This window comes from Lutra lutra, chromosome 6, assembly GCF_902655055.1.
Source record: "Lutra lutra chromosome 6, mLutLut1.2, whole genome shotgun sequence".
Lineage (NCBI taxonomy): Eukaryota > Metazoa > Chordata > Mammalia > Carnivora > Mustelidae > Lutra > Lutra lutra.
This window is the reverse complement of record NC_062283.1, coordinates 99824743-99845561: the sequence shown is the minus strand read 5'-3', so window position 1 is coordinate 99845561 and position 20819 is coordinate 99824743. Positions and strand designations below refer to the sequence as shown.

The following is a 20819-nucleotide window of genomic DNA, read 5'->3' as shown; positions in this document are numbered from 1 at the left end:
TAGATAAAGTGCTACTAGAATTCAGAGAAGGAGAGATTACAATCCAGTTCGGGGAAGTTAGAGACTTCACAGATGGGCGCCCTGTGGTATGTATCTCTGTAATCTTAATATTCTGACAAACAGGACTTATAAAATTATATTGACTTGAACTTTTCAAATTGAAAAAATCCACATTCTATAGTGCAAAAATTTTGGACATGCTGGATAGCATTCAAAATCAATGTGTATCCTATGAGTATGGTGACCCAGGGCCAAAAAATCAGAATCCATTGAAAATGAGAATCAGGTTTGGCTTTGCCCAGCGGACAGTTGGCCATTTGCCCAGTGGCCTGTATAGTAACATACTTTTACTTTTTAAGTAATAATACAGAGAAATTTTTATTATTTATATTTACATATGAATTTATATAAGTTCATAAATTTATTTATAGTTCATAATTTTATTATATTGTTATATCATATACTTTTGTATGTATTATATACTATATTATATATTATATTAAATATTATTCATAATTATGTATTTATAATTTATAAATTTTATTTATGTATAGATTTATATTATATTATTAAATAATATTATTTCTAAGACATAATACAGAGATGAGTGCCTGGCTGGTAGAACATGAACTCTTGATCTTGGGGTTGTAAGTTAGAGCCCCATGTTGGGTATAGGGATTATTTAAAAAAAGAAAAAAGAGGGGCACCTGGGTGGCTCAGTTAGTTGAGCTTTCTACTCTTGGTTTTGACTTAGGTCATGATCTCAGGGTTGTGAGGTCAAGTCCCATGGCGGGCTCTGCACTCAGCAAGGGGTCTGCTGAGGTTCTCTCTCCCCCTTTGTCCTTCCCCCTGTTCCTGCTCTCTCTCACTCTCTCACTAAAATAAAGAAAAATAAATAATACAGAGAGATCTTCTGTACATTTTACCTACTCTACCCACATCTTGCCAAACCAAGATATCAATATTAATCTTCCCTAGTTTAGGAAGGAGAGAAGGGCAGTAGGAGAAGAAACAAGAAAGAAGCAGTACTAATCTTTAGTCTGTAGAAACTCTGCTTTATGGCCAGGTGTCAAGAACATTGGCTCATGTTCTCAGGGAATATTATCCTGCTCTTGGTTCAAACAATGAGAACGTTGGTCTTATTCTCTTTCTCCTATATGTATTTTTTACCCTAACACTTAGAAAATGTTTGTAAAATACTTTAAATCCTTTCCAATATCATATAAATATGAGATGTCTGGAAGGATTACCTGGGGGCTTGAAGGGAAAATATCCATCTCACTGTTCTAAATATTCTAAATATGTGATTTCAAGGAAAGACACCCTTTGTTAGCTAAATGAGTAATGAGGGTCAAGGAGGGGATATTAATCTGAATAGATCTAAACATAAGCTCACCCAGGACTTTGAAGGTTATCACCATGGTCTGGATCTGGACCAGTGTTTCCGACATCAGAAACGAGGTGCCTAGAAATGCAGAGAGAGACATCCAAAGCCCAGGTGATCCTTGGCCTCTTTGACAGGGGATGCTCTGTCCTTCTAGCCCCAGCATTGAAAAGAGGGTTCCCAAACAACCTCCAGGTCCTCAGATTTTCAATTTAATCCTAGTGTGTTAAATGTTGACATCCAAGGGGCTCGGGCACAGGCCTGGGTAATGATAGGGCCCACGAAGATGGCCCATCTAGATCCCTTGCTTCAGGGTCTCCCTGGTGTCTTTAAATCTCCATTCACTTCACCTCTAGCTCGCTCCTACGGCCCCACTCAGGGTCACCCTGACCTTACAAATGTCATTCTGTTCAATCCTACAGTCTACCCTCTCCTCTCATGTACCTAGGCAGCAAAGCCCTCGTCTGTTGGCTTTCTGCAGGCTTAGGTCTTCTCTGCACTTGGGCAGACCAGCTGGGACAGCTTCTCTCCCTCGCAGCAACTTACTGGAGGCTGCAGGGCTCAGTGTGGTCATCATCAGCCCATGTACCCATTTGTCCCAAGAAGCAATAAGTAGTGGTCTCACCTGTTACATTGCTGCCCCCCAACAAGGCCTCCCTGATTCTGAGCCGGAGAGAGTGAGAGTCCAATACCTGCACCAGCCTTACCACCGCCTGCCCCTTGCAGTCATTGGCTCCCCTTGGTTCAGCCTCACACTCCTGCAGCCACAGGGAGAAGTCACAACTGACACTTACCTTCCAGTCATGTGTACAGAGATGGGAGGAGAAGTTTCCAGAAGAAAGGGATGCTGGGCCCCAATCCCACTGGAGTGCAAATCTCGACTACTGCAATGACTCAGGCTAGAGACAGGGTGGGCTCAGACCAGAATGGGCTCAAAGCAGGATGGTGACAGTGACAGTGGACGTGATCAGAAGTGGTTAAATTCAGGGTTTTTTTTTTTTAATTCTGGATTTTATTTATTTTTTTTTAAGATTTTATTTATTTATTTGACAGACAGAGATCACAAGTAGACAGAGAGGCAGGCAGAGAGAGAGGAGGAAGCAGGCTCCCCGCTGAGCAGAAGTCCGATGCAGGGCTCGATCCCAGGACCCTGGGATCATGACCTGAGCTGAAGGCAGAGACTTTAACCCACTGAGCCACCCAGGCGCCCCTAATTCTGGATTTTTAAAAAAGAACCTATTAATTTATTTAGAGAGAGCATGTAATTGGGGGTTCAGCAGAAGTAGAGGGAGAGAACCCCAAACAGACTCTGCACTGAGCACAGAGTCCACTGGGGTGCTTGGTCTCATGACCCTGAGATCATGACCTAAGCCAAAAATCAAGAGTCTGACGCCCAGCTGACTGAGCCACCCAGGCGCCCCTGGATGTGTTTTTAAAGTAGGACCAACAGGGGCACCTGAGTGACTCAGTGGGTTAAGCCTCTGCCTTCGGCTCAGGTCATGATCTCAGGGTCCTGGGATCAAGCCCCCCATCAGGCTCTCTGCTCGGCACCTGCTTTCCGCCGCCCCCCACCACCACCTGCCTGTCTGCGTACTTGTGATCTCTGTCAGATAAATAAATAAAATCTTTAAAGTAGAGCCAATAGGATTTCCTGATGGATTGGATATGGGATGTGAAAGACAACAGGGGTTCAGTTCGACCCTGCAGTCTCAAACCACAGTTCTTGTCTCATTTTAAATCCCACTCATCTGAATCTCTGCTGTTCTCAGACATCGCAGCACCCTCTTGTTCCCGAGGATCAGTGTCCCACTCCAGACTGCAATTATCTTGTCATCTTCAGCTTTCTCTCTGCGTGCCCCTCAGGTAGTGTTTTAGGTCTCACAGAAGTGACCCCTGTTTGATGTTCTCTTAGCGTAGCTGGGCCTGAAGATCACGTAACCATGTGGCAGTGAACACTGCTTAACTTCTCTTTGAAATAAAGGGACGCCTGGGTGGCTCAGTTGGTTAAGCAGCTGCCTTCGGCTCGGGTCATGATCCCAGCGTCCTGGGATCGAGTCCCGCATCGGGCTCCTTGCTCAGCAGGGAGCCTGCTTCTCCCTCTGCCTCTGCCTACCACTCTGTCTGCCTGTGCTCGCTCTCTCTCCCTCTCTCTCTCTGACAAATAAATAAATAAAATCTTAAAAAAAAAAAAAAACTTCTCTTTGAAATAAAACACAAAGGACTAGTGGCCTTCTTTGCCAGCTGTCCAGCCTACAGCTTTTTCAAGGAGAGTGATGGGACCGCTTATAACCGGTTTTACACCTGGAGGTCTCAACTCTGTCACCCATCAGTGAGTGACAGTCACATTATTGAGATTTCATTTCCCTGTCTATAAAAACTGGGTGACTCAGCTTGAGATGAGAACTAATCAAGGGAGATAATGGATATATTTAAGTATTTACTATATCTCAAGATCTTTTGATATATATCTATAATTCTATGTAAGCCCTATATTAAGCTCTTTTTACATAGCTGTCTCATTTGATTCTTATAAAGTAGGTGCCATTATTACTTCATATCACAGATGAAGAAACTGAGGCTTAAGTCGATTACGTGACTTGAGCAAGGTCACACAAGTGGCACACGGTGAACCTGGCTAATCCAGCTCTGTTGGATGCCAGACTCCTCTCTTAACCACTTCATTCACATTTCCTCTGGTGTCATTGGTGCGTCGTCTGGGTGTGCCTGTTATGCACAGATGCCCAGATCCATCCCTCACTCAGACCCTCTGAGTGAGACTCTGAGGCTGGGCTGGGAAATCTGTGCTTAACCAGAGCTCCAGGTGACTAATTCCTGAGAGGCCTGAAACATGGCAACGACTGTATCTCCTTCCATTGCTTCTGAGTAATGGTAACGCCTTCTGCTGGTGTGTGTATATAGTCCTGACAAAGCCTCAAAGCCAGGGTCATGTGCAGGAACCTTAATTCTAGGATTTCATGCATACAAACCCCATTGGATAGTTCTCATGGGGCAGCAACTCTCTGTGCCTTCAAGAGTGTTAATGCAGCCCTGTAATAAACCAGGTAATGGTCAGGATTCATTTGTAGCTGCTCTCCAGACTAGTTCATTTAAGCAGAAAGGGATTTCTCCTAGAAAAATAGGATATTAAGCCATTATAATATCTTTGGGAGGGCTGAAAAATATGGTAGCTGGATTGAGCATCCAAACATGACTCCCAAAATCACAGCTGAGCCTCATAAGTGATTGCTCTTGCCATGAGCAGGAGGCTGCTTGAAAAGTGGCATGAGGGGCGTGGAGGATCAAGGGATCCTAGGTTTGGGAAGTGAGCAGAAGTGAAGTCCCTGGGGGTGATCAGCAAGGAACAGCTGGGGGAACTCAGGCGCAGAAACAGAAGCCAGGGATGTCAGAAGTTCCAGAACCCAGGAGTGGCCAACATTATAAAACACAGTAAGAGGGCCAGTGGACAGGGAGCTGGTGGGAGGCGAGGCTAGCAAGTACTGTTGACCTTGACAACCTGGTGACCTTTGCTAGATCTGTTAGTGAGCTCTACCAGCAGTTTCAGGGGTTTGGTGAGGAAAGAAACCAGATGGGTGGGATAAAGGACAAATGGAAAAGGAGCGAATGGAAGCAGAAGTGCAGCATGAACACGGTTTTGAAAAGGTACATTGAAATGGAAAGGAGATATGATTTATGGCTAGAGATGATCTTGGAGTGTAGGGTTTTTTATTTGCTATTGTTTGTTTTAGGTCCAGAGAAACTTGAGCATAGTGATAGCAGAGCCATTTGAAAGAGAAGTTACTTAATGGGTCAGTGTTCTAAAGGTCAGAGAGGGAAGGGGTCAGGGCCTCAATGGAGGATTGGCCTGGAGTGCAGGAGCAACAGCTCATCTTGCCGCTACAGGAAAGGAGGTAACAATAGCTACAGATACAGGTGCATTCCCAGCATGGGGGGAGTGCAGGAGCCATACTCATGGCCGAAATTATGTTCCAGATTTTCTTCTCAAAGCAGATGAGGTCATCTGCTGAGAAGGAAGACACCAGCCACTGAGTATGGAGCTTGGAGGAGTTAGAGGTTTAGAACAGCAGCTGCTAAGGACAGGTGAAGTGTTGTCAGTCAAGGATAGCATCAGCCCAGATAAAACTGAGCATTGTGAATTCCAAGTGGGGCAAACTGCCAAAATAACATGTGATTTAGTAGTTCACATCCTTGGACCAGGAGTGGAGAGGCGAGTCACAGGACTACTTCAAGGCTAGTGGGGGCTGCTGGACTCCATGCCTTTCTCTCTTTACTGAACGTGCTCTTTCCTGTTTGGGTGTCAGGTGCCTCAGTCAGGAACCCTCAAGCTGTCCCACTTACAAGAGGGAACATACACCTTTCAGCTCACGGTGATGGACACCGCCGGGCAGAGAAGCTCCGACAACGTCTCAGTGACAGTGCTCCCAGTGGCCTTCTCCACGGGAGGTGAGAGGAAGGTCCTTCCCTTGCATTCACAGTGGCCAACCGACGCCAGCTCTTCATGGGAGGATGGTATTACACTGGCATTTGATATTCTGACTGCATTTCATGGGCTCTACCATTCTTTTTTTTTTTTTTTTTTTTTTTTTTAAGTAGACTCCATGTCCAGCATGGAGCTCAACCCAGGGCTTGAACTCATACACGGAGATCAAGACGTGAGCTGAGATCCAGAGTCGGTCGCTTAACCAATAGAGCCACCCAGGCACCCCCTTCCATTCTATTTTTGGTTGTTGTTAAATAAGAGTCTCCTCTAAAGCTGTGACAAAAATAGGCTCCATTACATTTGGGCCTTCGTGGCACTGCTAGGTTGGGGTAGTGGAGGCTCCAGGGACAAGAGTAGACTGTGTGAACCACAGGGCCCTCTAGATTCATCTTGCCTGACTTGCTTTCACAAAAAACAATCATGTGGTTTTTCCCAGAGAGAATGTTGCTTAAAGGTGAGCAGTCTGTATGATATGTATGTTCAGAGAGTGCAGCTAAGAAGCGTATTTAAAACAAATTAAAATTAAAGATTTTAATAGTCCTTTTAAATTCTGTATGTCAATTTAAAAGGACTATTTAAAATTTTTCGATACACTAATAATATAGCTTTACATGTATGTGATGGGTCTCATACTCTGTTGCACAACATAAACTCACTCTTCTCATTTATCTATGTTTCTTACTTTCCCCAACATCTATATTTCTAAGATTAGCTCATCAAGTTTAAGAAATATATGTATGGAACTTGAGAGCATTAAAGAAGAGGTATTACAGAGGGAAACCCCCCACAACTCCCTACTGGAGAAATGCACAGATAAGTGTGTATCTGAGGGTCTTGTCCTTTGGTCTGCAGCTACTCTCGGTGTCTGCAGGAACACGGGGTGTGCGGGGCTGTGCTAGGCCCTGGGCGGATGGAGGCGTGCTCCATAGACCTGGCCCTGGACCATCCCCCACGTAGTGAGCCTTCATGGTCACTAGCCACGGCTCTAGTAAACCCACAGCATGTCTTTGCCATCCCTGTTACTCAGTAATTAGATGGTAATTAAGCTAGCAATTGGAATAGGGGTAAAAAGATTGGAAAATGACTGTATGTCACCAGTCTTGTCTTCCATCCCGCATAGGTCAGAATGTGTACTGGAAACAAAGCAAGATTTTAGAATCCTGAGAACTTGGCAGCCTTAATCATTTGCCTTCCACAGGGACAGGAGCAAAAGTAGCATCCTGAATCTGGCTGGCTGACTCCCCATCCAGCCTAGGTTCCAGTGTCCCTGGAGGAAGGAGGGTGACTGCCTGGGGACTGCCATGGCACCAAGCTCCTAGCCACTGCCGCCCTCTGAAGCCATGATGGCAAGTACGAGGAGCTTCCGGATCAGGAATCCGAGCCAGCCCGGATGCCAGCTAGGTCACTGACTTAGTGCAGCCGCAAAGGAGAGCTCGACAATTACTCAGAATGTTTTTGAGGGGCACCTGGCTGGCTCAGTTGGAAGACTGTGTGACTCTTAATCTCGGAGTCATGGGTTTGAGCTCCACATTGGGTAGAGCAATTACTTAAAAAAATAAATAAATAAACTCTGAAAAATGAAAACATTTTTGGGTACCTTGGCATGCTAGGCTTGCAGCAGGGCCATTGGAAACACGGCCTCAGCTCTGGCCGCTCACTCCCTGTGGAGGACCACGGAATCCAGGTGCTATCATCCTGGGATCCAGGGTCACCTGCATAGAGAGCGAGTCAAGAGCTCACAGGAGGAAGGCAGGAATACCCCCCTCTTCCTACAGAAGTTGGAAAGGGATTGCTTCTGTACAACCAAGGTGCCTGGGAGGGAGAAAGGGATACAAGCACAGGTCCCAGGCGATGACCAACGCTGCACCAGCCTGGCATTTACTTGGCTTATTTGCTCAGACCAATTTCCCAGGGCTCCAAAGGTAAATTACCAGTTGTCCATTTCTGGCCTTTCTCTGAGATGATAATAAAATGTATTTGAAGTGGCAGAAAGTTACATGAATCACTTTTGGTTACTGAAAGGCCACTTGGATATAGGTCTTATGTATGTAGCTTTATATAGAAAATAAAAAAGAATGGCTGTGTTATTAACTGCTATCTGGAATTGCTCTCCCGCTAGACTGAAGTGACATACTATGAACTAAAGTGAAAAAACACCACATAGAGACACTGAAAACCAGAGTGTGGATAGAGAGGTGTTTCTCTCCCCTCTGTTATATACGTAGTGGCCTTGCAGTTAATAATCCAGTTGTAATGATAACCAAGGGAGCACCTTCTGGGGGAAACAGACAAGCATGTACCCCTGCTTATGTGATAATAATGGGATTGACTTTGGATATAGAGGCTGCATGTTTTCAAGCTTGGGGGAAAATCATATCTTCAAATGCCAAGCCAAAAAACACCTCCAGTATGATCTAGATTAGTGGTCTCCAAAGAGGATCCCCCAGGGGTAGACATCTTTAGGATGGAGAAGAAGACACCTGAATTTATATTTTTAGTAATTTTTAATCTTCTCCTTTAAATTTTTAGTATTTTTATGATGTGTTTAATATGTTAGTATAGTAGTATATGCATATTATTTCTAGATGGAGATATGGATTTACTAATATGTATAATATATAATACTATATGTATTCATCAGATGGGCAGTCAAAAAAAATAATTAGAGACCACTAATCTAGAAATGAATGGATAAGTTACAAATACCAATCTATCTCCCAGACTACAGATGAATAAGTAAAACCTTGAGATATTTGGGATTTTCATGTCATGATCTTAACAATGTGAGCAGTAGCTATATCCTGCTTGGTATTCAGGGTAACCTAGTTCCTCTTCACTTTTTTTCTAAGCTCCTTTCCTGAAACAGAAGGAATTTCCCCCTTCTGGGCTGAAATCCTTGGTCATAACTGAAGCTCTTTGCTTCCTTTTCTTTCTCAGGAGCTTCTACACCATTTCTTCTCTTCTTCCTTCTGGGTCAAGGTATTTTCAAACTGCCTTGTACCCAGAGGGTCTCCTTTCCCAGGCCCCAATTTAACTGCCTTCCAAAGTAATATGTATCCAGGATTTCACCTGGGCTCAACCATTTATTTCAGTAGAATATCATCATCTACTACGCTCCCATGTCCTGAGAGAATTGTCTAGCTCCTCCTGTACCTGGGAAATTATGAAGTTCCATTAGAGCTACTTATAGCCTGATAACCTTTAGTCTGCATTAACCAGAGTAAAAGTTGTCCTGCAGTTGTTGTATAGCTAAGTCTGGCAAAGTTGGCTTAATCTGGAGCGGGGGAATGTCTTTAAAGAAAATACAGGTAACTCCCATGAATCACACTGTAGATTAAAAACTCCTAACAGCTCCAAAAGGGAGGCAATTTTTTGGACAATTTTTTGGAGACCGCTTGTCCTTATTTAAGGAAAACAAATTTGTACCAGCTAGTAACTAAAGATCTTGATTATTCTTGAGAGCACCAAGGATATATGATAGTCAACAGAGTTCAATAGTAGAAAGTTAATCTCAGCAAAAATTATTACTTAGGAAACAAGATGAGACATAGCATGTGTAAAATGGTGTCTCTAATTAAGCTGGCTAGGTAAGAGCATTAGGAGGCCCCCAGAGATGATGGGATGAACAAAGGAATGCAGAGGGAGAGCTGGGAGGGAGCAAAGCCAGGGCTGCTGGAGAAACCCAGAGCGGCTACTCCTCTGCTTGCGCCTCTTCGGCACTGTTGCCTAGAGAATGGCGCTGAGACAAGAACCCATGGTGGTGCCTCAGAACATAGCCAGGAGGTCAAGGAGATACCCTTCACTATCTAGAAACCTGTTGCTCCAGCTCACACTGTTACGTGTCTCCCCATTATTTGCATCTCTAGACCCCAAAGCATTTCACTGTACATTTAGTCTTTGTGAATCAAAACACAGAACACGGTGAAATGCTGACTGTTCCCACATTCCTGTAACATGAGACTGTTTGTAAACAGGATGCCTGAAGGTTTGCTCACGCTACCACTTCTTTTGTGACGATGGCTGTTGCATTGACATCACGCTGGCTTGCGATGGAGTGGAGCAGTGTCCTGATGGGTCTGATGAGGCTTTCTGCCAAAATTGTGAGTCAGCTGCATGGCCTTTTCAGGCAGCGGGAGAGAAGGGATGTCTGTATTCTTATAATAAAATGCAAACTCACTATTGCTCTTTTTCTACCCAGTTTCAGGTATAACTTCATGTGAATAAGCTAGGCCTTAAATTAAATGAGCATTTAGTAGGAGTCTTAATCTGGGTTCTAAATGTCAAACCTTTTATATTGCTTACCTTTTTTCAAAAATTGCTTTCAGTTTTCTAAAAGATTCTTCCCCATCCTAAAAAAAGCTGTGTAGAATATGGTTTTTAGGGGCACCTGGGTGGCTCAGTCATTAAGTGTTTGCCTTCGGCTCAGGTCATGATCCCAGGGTCCTGGGATCGAGCCCCACATCGGGTTCCCTGCTCAGCAGGAAGCCTCCTTCTCCCTCTCCCACTCCCCCTGCTTGTGTTCCCCCTCTCACTGTCTCTCTTTCTCTGTCGAATAAATAAATAAATAAAATCTTTTTTAAAAGATTATGGTTTTTAAAAAAACTAAGGTGACGGGCGCCTGGGTGGCTCAGTGGGTTAAGCCGCTGCCTTCGGCTCAGGTCATGATCTCGGGGTTCTGGGATCGAGTCCCGCATCGGGCTCTCTGCTCAGCAGGGAGCCTGCTTCCCTCTCTCTCTCTCTCTCTCTCTGCCTGCCTCTCCGTCTACTTGTGATCTCTCTCTCTGTCAAATAAATATAAAATCTTTAAAAAAAAAAAAACTAAGGTGAGTTGGGGTACCTGGGTGGCTCAGGGGGTTAAGCCTCTGCCTTCAGCTCAGGCCATGATCTCAGGGTCCTGGGATTGAGCCCTGCATGGGGCTCTCTATTCAGCATGAAGCCTGCTTCTCCCTCTCTCTCTGCCTGCCTCTCTGCCTACTTGTGATCTCTGTCTGTCAAATAAATAAATAATTTTTGTTTTTAAACTGAAGTGAGTTAGGATTTTGTTTTAATAAATTTTTTTGAAAATTTACAGTGTACTGGGTGTGCCTAACTCAGGACTATAAATCCATCTTATAATGTCTTCTACCTACACAAAAGGACACTACAAGAAAGAAGGAAACTTCAGAAAGTGTAATGAAGGTGCTGGTTTGAAGAAGGATGTAGAATCTCAAAACCTTAGATTTAAGCTTTGTTTTTGTTGATATATGGGTGACATTTAGAAAGTCAATTATTGGAAGAGAAGAGAAAACAATTTACCCATTAAAGAGAGAGAAGTTTTTTATGGGGCTCTGACATGCCTTAGATGATTATTATTCCCAAATACCCATGACTAAATCTACAGCAAATTTAGGGTTTTGGGGTTTTTTTTTTTTTAAGATTTATTTATTTATTTATTTGAGAGAGAGAGAGAGGAAGGGGGAGGTACAGAGGGAGAAGGAGGTAAGTAGACTCCCCACTGAGCTCAGAGTCCAACATGGGGCTCTATCATATGACCTTGAGATCGTGACCTGAGCTAAAACCAAGAGTCGCCCACTTAACCAACTGGGCCACCCAGGCGCCCCCACCAAATTTAGTGGTTTTAGAGTAGAAAAGAAACCCCACACCCAACAGTAGCTCTTCCATGTTCCAGTGAGCCTTGACCGGAAGACGGTGACCCACACAGCAACTGCCCAGCCTAGAGCCACAGGACCAAGCAAAGATGCAGCAGGAAGCTCCTTCTTGGAAAAGTCCCTGAAAGTCCCTGTCCAAAACCAGTCACCAGCGTTATCAAACACGGAGAAGAGGAATCATTCCATGTTTGGGGGACCAGAGAGTCAAACCAGTCCTGTGATACCAGGTAAGGACCTGAGCTGGTGCTCCACAGTCTTATTTTCTACGGTGACACTTGGCTTCAAAATTCAGGTTATATTTGGGGTACCTGGGTGGCTCAGTCAGTTAAGCCGCTGCCTTCAGCTCAGGTCATGATCCCAGGGTTCTGGAATCGAGTCCCACATCAGGCTCCTTGCTCAGTAGGGAACCTGCTTCTCTCTCTGCCTCTGCCTGCCACTCTGCCTACTTGTGCTCTCTCTCTCTCTTTGACGAATAAATAAAATCTTTAAAAAAAATTATGGTTATATTTGATGAGTGTTTAGGAAATACAAGAAAGAAAAGAGTTAAAATGAAGAATTTGGCCAAAAAGGAAAAAAAAAATCTATTTGCACTGGTTATATATAGTAAGGAACACCTACTAAATACATTCATACATTCATGTGTACTCCGGAGAGACCAGCACATTTATTAGTAAATAAGCTAGAATTAGGAAATTTCAACACCTGTATTAAGGAAACAAATGCCCTAAGTGTTAAATTTTAGGTTATTTTGAGATGAAACAGCATAACCCCTATGCATCCATGTAATTCCTCTTCACACTAAGCAAGTGAAGGTAATGAAAATATATGTCACATGGAAATGGTTGCATGTGCCAGTGTTTCGTCCCCAATTTAACTAAATCTGTAATTTTTTGTATTTTCTAATAAGGCTAATAAGAATTTTAAATATATTCACACCGCTGAAGGATTAGCATTCTATCATCTTAAATTTAGTTTTGCACGTTTGTATTTGTTGATGACATAGACAGAAATATAGAAGATCACATTTCTGTACGCATTTGTAAATGTCTTCTCAGTACTCCCAATTCTGCCTACATTATATGGAAATATTCCGTCACTATTTTAAGAACTTCTTGATGAAAATTTTTTGTTCGTTGCAGATGATGCAAATAATAAAAAATAAAAAGGACTTAAAATACCACCCTTTACTAAAAACAACTTTTAATATTTGGGGATATTTCTTTCCCATCTTTTGTTTATCTACTATTTGTTTATTTATTTATTTGGGGGGGCACTTCTAATTTATTTTGTTTTTTCAATATTCCGAGATTCATTGTTTATGCATAAGAGTATCTACACAAAACCTTCCACTTTGGGCTTAGATTTAGGTGCTTTCGGTGCCCCTGCGTTGGGTCTCTCCCTTGTTGGTACTGCCACCTGCTGGGCAAATCAGTCAGTCCAGACATTTCCCAGAATGGAAGGTATGAATGGAGAAGACAACGCCCCCCCCCACCCCTGACCCCCAACCACGAGGCCAGAGTCAGGGGAGACTTGTGCTCTGGGCAGCAGGGAAGAGCTGAAGAGCTGGCGAATAGGACAGAGGAGTTCTCACAGGGTCTCTGTGGTAGAGAGTCTCACATGGGTGTGAGTGGATTAGCTGAAGACAGAGAGGAGACCAAAGCCCATGTCTCCTTAATTTGGGTCTAGTCTTGGCTTGGCCTTTAGAACCTTGAGCAAGCTGCTTCATACTCTGAGCCTGTCTCCTCACCAGTCAGTAAGCGATTTCAAGCAGACAACCTCTAAGCCCCCACAGCCCTGAGAGAGCTTCGGGAATGATCCATAGCCTGATGCTTGTACTGGTATCCAGGCCAGAGTGCTCCCCAATCCCAGTGCTGTCTCCTGGTCAGTGAGCACTCAGCCTCAGAATTTCTTTGAAATTTCTTTGAAAACAGTGCTCCAGGCTACACCACCACTGGATGGGAGCCGGCACTCAGTTTGAAAAGAATTTGCAGTCTCTGTGTTGTCCTTTTTTGATAATAAGCCTCTGACTTTGGTTATAAAGATGTAAGGAATGGAGTTTCACAGATGCAGAGAGATTAAATGTCCAGTTACTATGTTATATTTTACATTATATTATAATATAATAACATATTTATAATATGTATTGTTCTTCCTAACTATTAAATACATATTTACTGTAGAAAATTTGAAAACTACAGAAAAATATAAAGAAAAAATCAAAACCATCTAGCAAAACTCACCGTTAACATTTTGTTACATTTTTTTTCTGGTCACTTCAATTTATGCACATATGTACACACTTTTTTTTTTTAAAGATTTTATTTATTCATTTCACAGAGAGATAGAGCACAAGTAAGGGAACAGGAGGCAGAGGGAAAGGGAGAAGCAGGCTCTCCTACCAAGCAAGGAGCCTGATGCGGGGCTCAATCCCAAGATCCTGGGATCACGATCTGAGCTGAAGGCAGCCGCTTAACCCACTGAGCCACCCAGGTGCCCCGTATGCACATTTATTCACTTTTTAAAATATAATTAATACATTAATTGTATTAATTATATTAAAAATTAATATATTACATAATATATAATTTTAATTATATAATAATTATATAATATATAATAATTAATATATAATAATTATATAACTATATAATATATAAATTAATATATTAAACTAGTGTTCTAGTTTCAGGTGCACAATAGAGTGATTCAACAATTCTCTGCATTACTCAGTGCTCCTCATGATAAGTGTGCTCTCAATCCCCTTTACCTACTTCACCGGAACTCCTAGACCCCTCCCCTCTGCCAACCACCAGTTTGTTCTCTGTATTTAAGAATATGGTTTTTTGGCTTTGTTTCTTTTTTTTCTTTGTTTTGTTTCTTTTTTTTTTTTTTTTTAAGATTTTATTCATTTATTCGACAGACAGAGATCACAAGAAGGCAGAGGCAGGCAGAGAGAGAGGAGAAAGCAGGCCCCCCGAGGAACAGAGAGCCCGATATGGGGCTCAATCCCAGGACCCTGGGACCACGACCCGAGCGGAAGGCAGAGACCTTAACCCACTGAGCCACCCAGGCGCCCCTTTGTTTTGTTTCTTAATTTCAATGAGTGAAAACCTGTGGTATTTGTATTTTTCTGTATGACTTATTTCACCTAGCCTAATACCCTTTAGGTCCATTCACATCGTTGCAAATGACAAGATTTCACTCTTTTTTATGGCTGAGTAATATTCCATTGTGTATAAATACCACCTCTTTTTTATCCATTCAGCTACAGAGGGGCTCTTGGGCTGCTTCCATATCTTGGCTGTTGTAAATAATGCTATTGTAAACAAAGGGGCTCGTGTATCTTTTTAAATTAGTGTTATGTTTTCTTTGGGTAAACACCCCTGTAGTGGAATTACTAGATCATATGGTAATTCTGTTTTTAATTTTTTGAGGTAACTCCATGTTGTTTTCCATAGTGATTTTACCAGCTCACATTGCCACCAACAGTATACAAAGATTCTTTTTTTCCCTCGTCCTCATCAAAACTTGTATTCCTTGTTTTTTGTGTTCAGATTTTGTGTTCAGGTGTGAGGCGAGAGCTCATTGTGGTTTTGATTTGCATTTCCCTGATGGTTAGTGGTGTTGAGCATCTTTTCATGTGTCTGTTGGCTATTTATATATCTTCTTTGGAAAAATGTCTTTAGATCTTCTGCCCATTTTTAATCAAAGGTTGTTTTTTGTTTCTTTGTGGGGGTTTTTTGGTGTTAGGTTTATTAAGTTATTTATATATTTCGGATGTTAACCCATTACTGGATATATCATTTGCAAATAACTTCTCCCATTTAGTAGGTTGCCTTGTCATTTTATTTATTTTTTTTAAGATTTTTATTTATTTATTTGACAGACAGAGATCACAAGTAGGCAGAGAGGCAGGCAGAGAGAAAGGAGGAAGCAGGCTCCCCACTGAGCAGAGAGCCGGATGCGGGGCTTGATCCCAGGACCCCGGGATCATGACCCGAGCCAAAGGCAGAGGCTTTAACCCACTGAGCCACCCAGGCGCCCCTGCCTTGTCATTTTCTTGATGGTTTCATTTGCTATGCAAAAGTTTTTTTACTTTGATGTAGTCCCAATACTTTAATTTTGTTTTTGTCTCCCTTGCCTGAGGAGACATATCTAGAAAAATGTTTCTACAGCTGACATTAAAGAAATCACTGCCTGTGTTTTCTTCTAGGGGTTTTATGGTTTCAGATCTCACATTTAGGTCCTTAATCCTTTTTGAGTTTATTTTTGTGTGTGGTGTTAGAAAGTGGTCTAGTTTCATTCTTTTGTATGTGTCTGTCCAGTTTTTCCAACACCATTTATTGAAAAGACAATCTTTTCCCCATTGTATATTCTTGCTTCCTTTGACCATATAGTTATGGCTTTCGTTTTTGATTTTCTATCCTGTTCCATTGATTTATGTGTCTATTTTAGTGCCAGTACCATATTGTTTTGATTGCTACAGCTTTGTAATATATCTTGAAATCTAGGATTGTGATACCTCCAGCTTTGTTCTTCTTTCTCAAGATTGCTTTTGCAATCCTACAACATTGGGATTTTTTTGTGGTTCCATATAAATTTTAGGATTATTTTTTCTAGTTTTGTGAAAAATGCTATTGGTATTTTGGTAGGGATTACCTTAAATCTGGATTGCTTTAGGTATTATAGACATTTTCACAATATTGGTTCTTCCAATCCATGAACATGGAATGTTTTTCGATTTGTTTGTATCATCAGTTTCTTTCATCAGCATTTTATAATTTTCAGACAAATCTTTCACCTCCTAGATTAAGTTTATTCCTAGATATTTTATTCTTATTGGTTCAATTGTAAATAGGATTTTTTAAAATTTTCCTTTCTTTTACTTCATTATTAATGTATAGAAATGGAACAGATTTCTGTATATTAATTTTGTATCCCACAAATTTACTGAATTCATTTATCAGTTCTGGTAGGTTTTTTTTTGGACATTTATTCACTTTTATCAAAATTAGGAACACGTTATGTTTATGAAACTTTTATTTTTCTCAGGAGTATATTTGTGTGTTATTACATATCCATCAAAAACAAAAACTTTTTTAAGAAACAAACACCCAGGGGCGCCTGAGTGGCTCAGTGGGTTAAAGCCTCTGCCTTTGGCTCAGGTCATGATCCCAGAGTCCTGGGATTGAGCCCCGCATTGGGCTCTCTGCTCCGTGAAGAGACTTCTTCCTTCTCTCTGCCTGCCTCTCTGCCTACTTGTGATCTCTGTCTGTCAAATGAATAAATAAAATCTTAAAAAAAAAAAAAAAAAAGAAACAAATGCCCCAAAAAACCGATTCATAAATACAGAGAACAAACTGATGGGTGCTAGAGGGTAGGTGGGTTGGAATGGGTGAAGAATGAAAACACAGTATTTGAAAAGTCCAGGGTGGAGAAAGTGGGAAGAGAAGGACAGAACTTTGCAAATGTTTGAAAGTGCCCTCTGAACAAGAGGTTTGTTGAGACGGCAACTATCTCCTCCTTTCCCATCCCTAAGACCCCCACACTAGCGTCCCCAGCCTCTGATTTCATGCAAGGTAATTTATCCTCTACCCAGCATAACGTAAATACATTTTAAAATGCACCACTGTTGGCAACCTGTGCCTGGGTTTTTCAAGGATCATCAGCTAGTATGATACAAATGGACAAGTTAAATTTTCTGCCACTTCCTTCCCCCATGGACGTGTTGTGAGGATAAAAGAAACAACTCATTGAAGGTATGTTAAAGATAAACTAGGATTAATAGTGATAATGCAGTACAGAAAGTGATGAAATGCAGTTTTTCCTATGTCACATAAGCAGGGGAAAAATATAATTACTGTACAAAGCTCAGAGAAACAAGATCATGCACTTTGGGTGGGATTAGAATTAGTACAGTCACAGGTGCCTGGGTGGCAGCTTCCATGAAGCTTGGTTTTGGTTTCTGCTCTGGTGGTGATCTCAGGGCCCTGAGATCAAGCCCTGCCAGGGCTCCCCTCTCACTGGGGAATCTGCTTAAGACTCTCTCTCTCTCTCCCTCTGCCCCTCCCCTCTGCGAGCACTGCTCTAAAATAAATAAATCTTTTTTAAAAATTTAGTACAGTCTTCTAGAGGGCAGGTTCTGAAGCATTAAATCTGCATGTGGCCTGATTCAGTTATCTCACAACTGGGAATTTCTGGGGCGCCTGGGTGGCTCATTCGTTAAGCATCTGCCTTCAGCTAGGTTCATGATCTCAGGGTCCTGGGATGGAGCTCTGCATCAGACTCCCTGCTCAGTGGGAAGCCTGCTTCTCCCTCTTCTACTCCCTCTGCTTTTTCCCCTCTCTTGCTTTCTCTCTCTCTCTGTCAAATAAATAAAATCTTTTTTAAAAAATGAATTTCTCCTAAGCATGTTACTAAGGATAAAACCAAGGATGTGTGCAAACACTGGGTTAGGCGGGGAACGCCTGCTCTGTGCCCTCCACGCTGGGGTAGGGGCTGCACAGCGTCCCAGCCGCTTGTGCTCAGTGCGCAGAGTCTCCATGGCTGGATTGTTAGCCGTTCCTGCATCTGCAGAGCCTGTCCCCTGCGTGCTCAGGTCTTCTCTCTGCAGAGCCTGTCCCCTGGGTCCTCAGGTCTTCTCTCTGGCCCAGCCGGAGGAAAGAAATCTGCCCCCCAGCACTGCAGAGTGCTAGAAAAGTGGTGGATCCACGTTTACAGTGAGTCCAGTTTTTTTTGAAACTGGAGGATTCATGTCCAGCCCAACAAGTCAGCCAGATTCCCTAAGGATCCAGATGGGGGCGCCTGGGTGGCTCAGTTGTTAAGCGTCTGCCTTCAGCTGGGGTCGTGATCCCAGCGTCCTGGGATGGAGCCCCAAGTCAGACTACCTGGCGGGAAGCCAGTTCCCTCTACCCCTGCTTGCGTTCCCTCTCTTGCTGTGTTTCTTTCTGTCAAATAAATAAATATAATCTTAAATTTAAAAAAAAAAAAAAAAAGGATCCAGAGGGAGCACGGACTTGGGGGAATGCGCGATTTCTGTAGGGTCCCATGGGGCTCGGCCCGCACTTTCTCACATTCCCCTCCCGGAAATGTGCCAAAGCCTCGCCCTTCAGCTTCTTTCTGGTGGTAGCTTCAGGGAGAAACTGTGACCTTTGATTTATTGCGGAACGTGTTTTATCCAGAGAGGATATCCTTATAAATGGTATTCAAAGGGATTTTTTCATGTACGCTGTATTTTTTGTGGGTATTTCATCTTTTCATTATGCTGGACTGTCTCTTTTCTTATTGAGAAAACATCCTGAAACCATGAAACAACATTTCTGGGAAGGTAGTTTGAATTTGTTGGAGCCTGATAAACAACAGCATAGCTGAATAGCCTGTTAGGCGCCAAGAAATTCAGCTGTTTTCGGAAATGGACAGATCATATCCTAGAACGATCCAGAACATTTCCTGAAGAGAGCTCCCTCTTCCCGACTTTGCAGCATGCAGTGTGCTCTGCCAGTGAATAGTGACAAAGAACAATTCTGTTGTCTGTGTTAGTTGGCAGGTGGTTGCAGGAAGCCATAGAACATTCTGGAATGCAAGCCCATATTGTAGTCACTTTTCCAGCTGGTATTTCCACCTTCCTTCCAGAACATGCCTGCATGTTCTATGGTGACTGAAAATGAAATTAAAATAACTCATATCCAGCTTCCAACTCCCTCTGTGAATGCAAGGCTATGCGTGTACGTGTAACACAATAGGTCATTCAGAAAAGGGAAAAAATCATTTCCTAAGATATTAACTTTTCTAAAAGGGTTATTAGAAAATTTATTTACAGAAGCAAATGCTATCTTTGTCTTGTTTGTTCTGACTTATCACTCTCGTTAGAGCCTACCGTAGGACACGTGGAAGTGAAGCATTTCTCTCGGGTGTTACATATGTTGGCGTCTAGGAAAAGTGAATCGGTCTGGGAAATGACAGAAAATTCCTCCCTGAAATGTAGAAAACAGAAATTTCAAATACCGACTTGGGCAGGACAAATCCCCTGAAAATTCTAGTCTGTGGCAATTGTGTTTTCTTAAGTCTCCTGTGTGCACTGCCCTCTCCCTAATGCTGGATCCCTCCCACCTCCTACAGCACTGGCTTTCTCTCCCCAAGGAGTGAGGGCAGCTAAGAAAATACTCTTCACCATTGGCAACTGAAGATGCAGAATGAATTTGTCTAGTTTTCCACGTGAACCCATCTCCAAGGCAAGATCCCCTTTCTAAGTATGATTAACCTCTTTCTCCGCTACATCCTTAATAGGCCTTTGTCTCAGACTTCCTAAGGAAATACTTACATTTGTGGTTTTTGCCTAGGGATTTTGATTTGCCTAGATAGGAGTAAATAAATACAGTCTCAACTCTCAAGTTCTTGGATCTGTGGCTCTGAGAACAGTGTGGCTGAGTAGAAATGCTCCAACTCTGGACCAGTCCTGGGTTCTAATTCCAGCCCCACAAGTTACTAGGATCCAGGGAACTAACTGCTCTCAACCTGTCTGTGAGAGGACAATAATATCTTCTCACAGTGTTGCTACAAGGATTGCATGAGACATTGTATGTAAACATAATCTAGTCTCTCAGTAGCTATTCGTGCCTGACGAATTTTTGCTGGAGCATTTGAGGGCAGTGGCTTTCACTAGGAACCTCGGGTAAGAGAACGACAAGCCTGTAAGACAGTTAATTCAAATAAGAAATAAAAACAGTGCAGTGGTGGCCCCAGTACCGAGTTCCTCCTCAGAATGAGGATGAGCTATCGCTCATCTCCGATGGAAGGAGACGGTTGGAGGGGGGTTGTGAATGTAGTTATTTTATTTTTTCTACTGGGTAAAAGACAAATGAGCCAATCCTCCGAAAAGAATTGGAGGTTGGTAAATTTTGGTGTTTTTATTCCTGGCTCATTATTTTTAAAAAGTAGGACGTGAGTTCTCAGCCATGTGATCTTCCCACTGCCAGATTTATTATTGGAGAGAGGACTTCCTGAGTACCTGTCACTGTGGCTTCTTTGGTCTTTGTAGCAACTGGTGATGTGCAGGAATCATTATCCACATTTTATGGATGAAGACAGTGAGACACAGAGAGGGGAAGAACTTAGGTCACACAGCGAGTGTGTAATTTAACTCAGCGTGTCATACCAGCCCCAGTGGGGTGACGACTTCAGCAGCAAGCCTCTTTGAGTTCAAAGACCTTTTCTCTCAGTTGCAGAGACAAGAAACAGCTACAGTTCCCTTAAGACCTGCTTGTACAATACTTTCTATTAGGGCATTAGA

General features: G+C 42.6%; 1 protein-coding gene across 4 annotated transcripts in view; it reads left to right on the top strand.

Moving 5' to 3' along the window:
* The window catches only part of LRP11 (LDL receptor related protein 11), a 47300-nt gene that overhangs the window by 17118 nt on the left and 9363 nt on the right, over nt 1–20819 (top strand). The window contains exons 3-5 of one of the 4 annotated variants that reach the window (XM_047733970.1): nt 5704–5911; nt 9857–9982; nt 11551–11757. In XM_047733970.1, the coding sequence (XP_047589926.1) occupies nt 5704–5911; nt 9857–9982; nt 11551–11757 (541 nt within the window). The remainder of the gene's footprint in view (nt 1–5703; nt 5912–9856; nt 9983–11550; nt 11758–20819) is intronic. The other 3 variants (XM_047733971.1, XM_047733973.1, XM_047733974.1) reach the window with 3 other exon arrangements.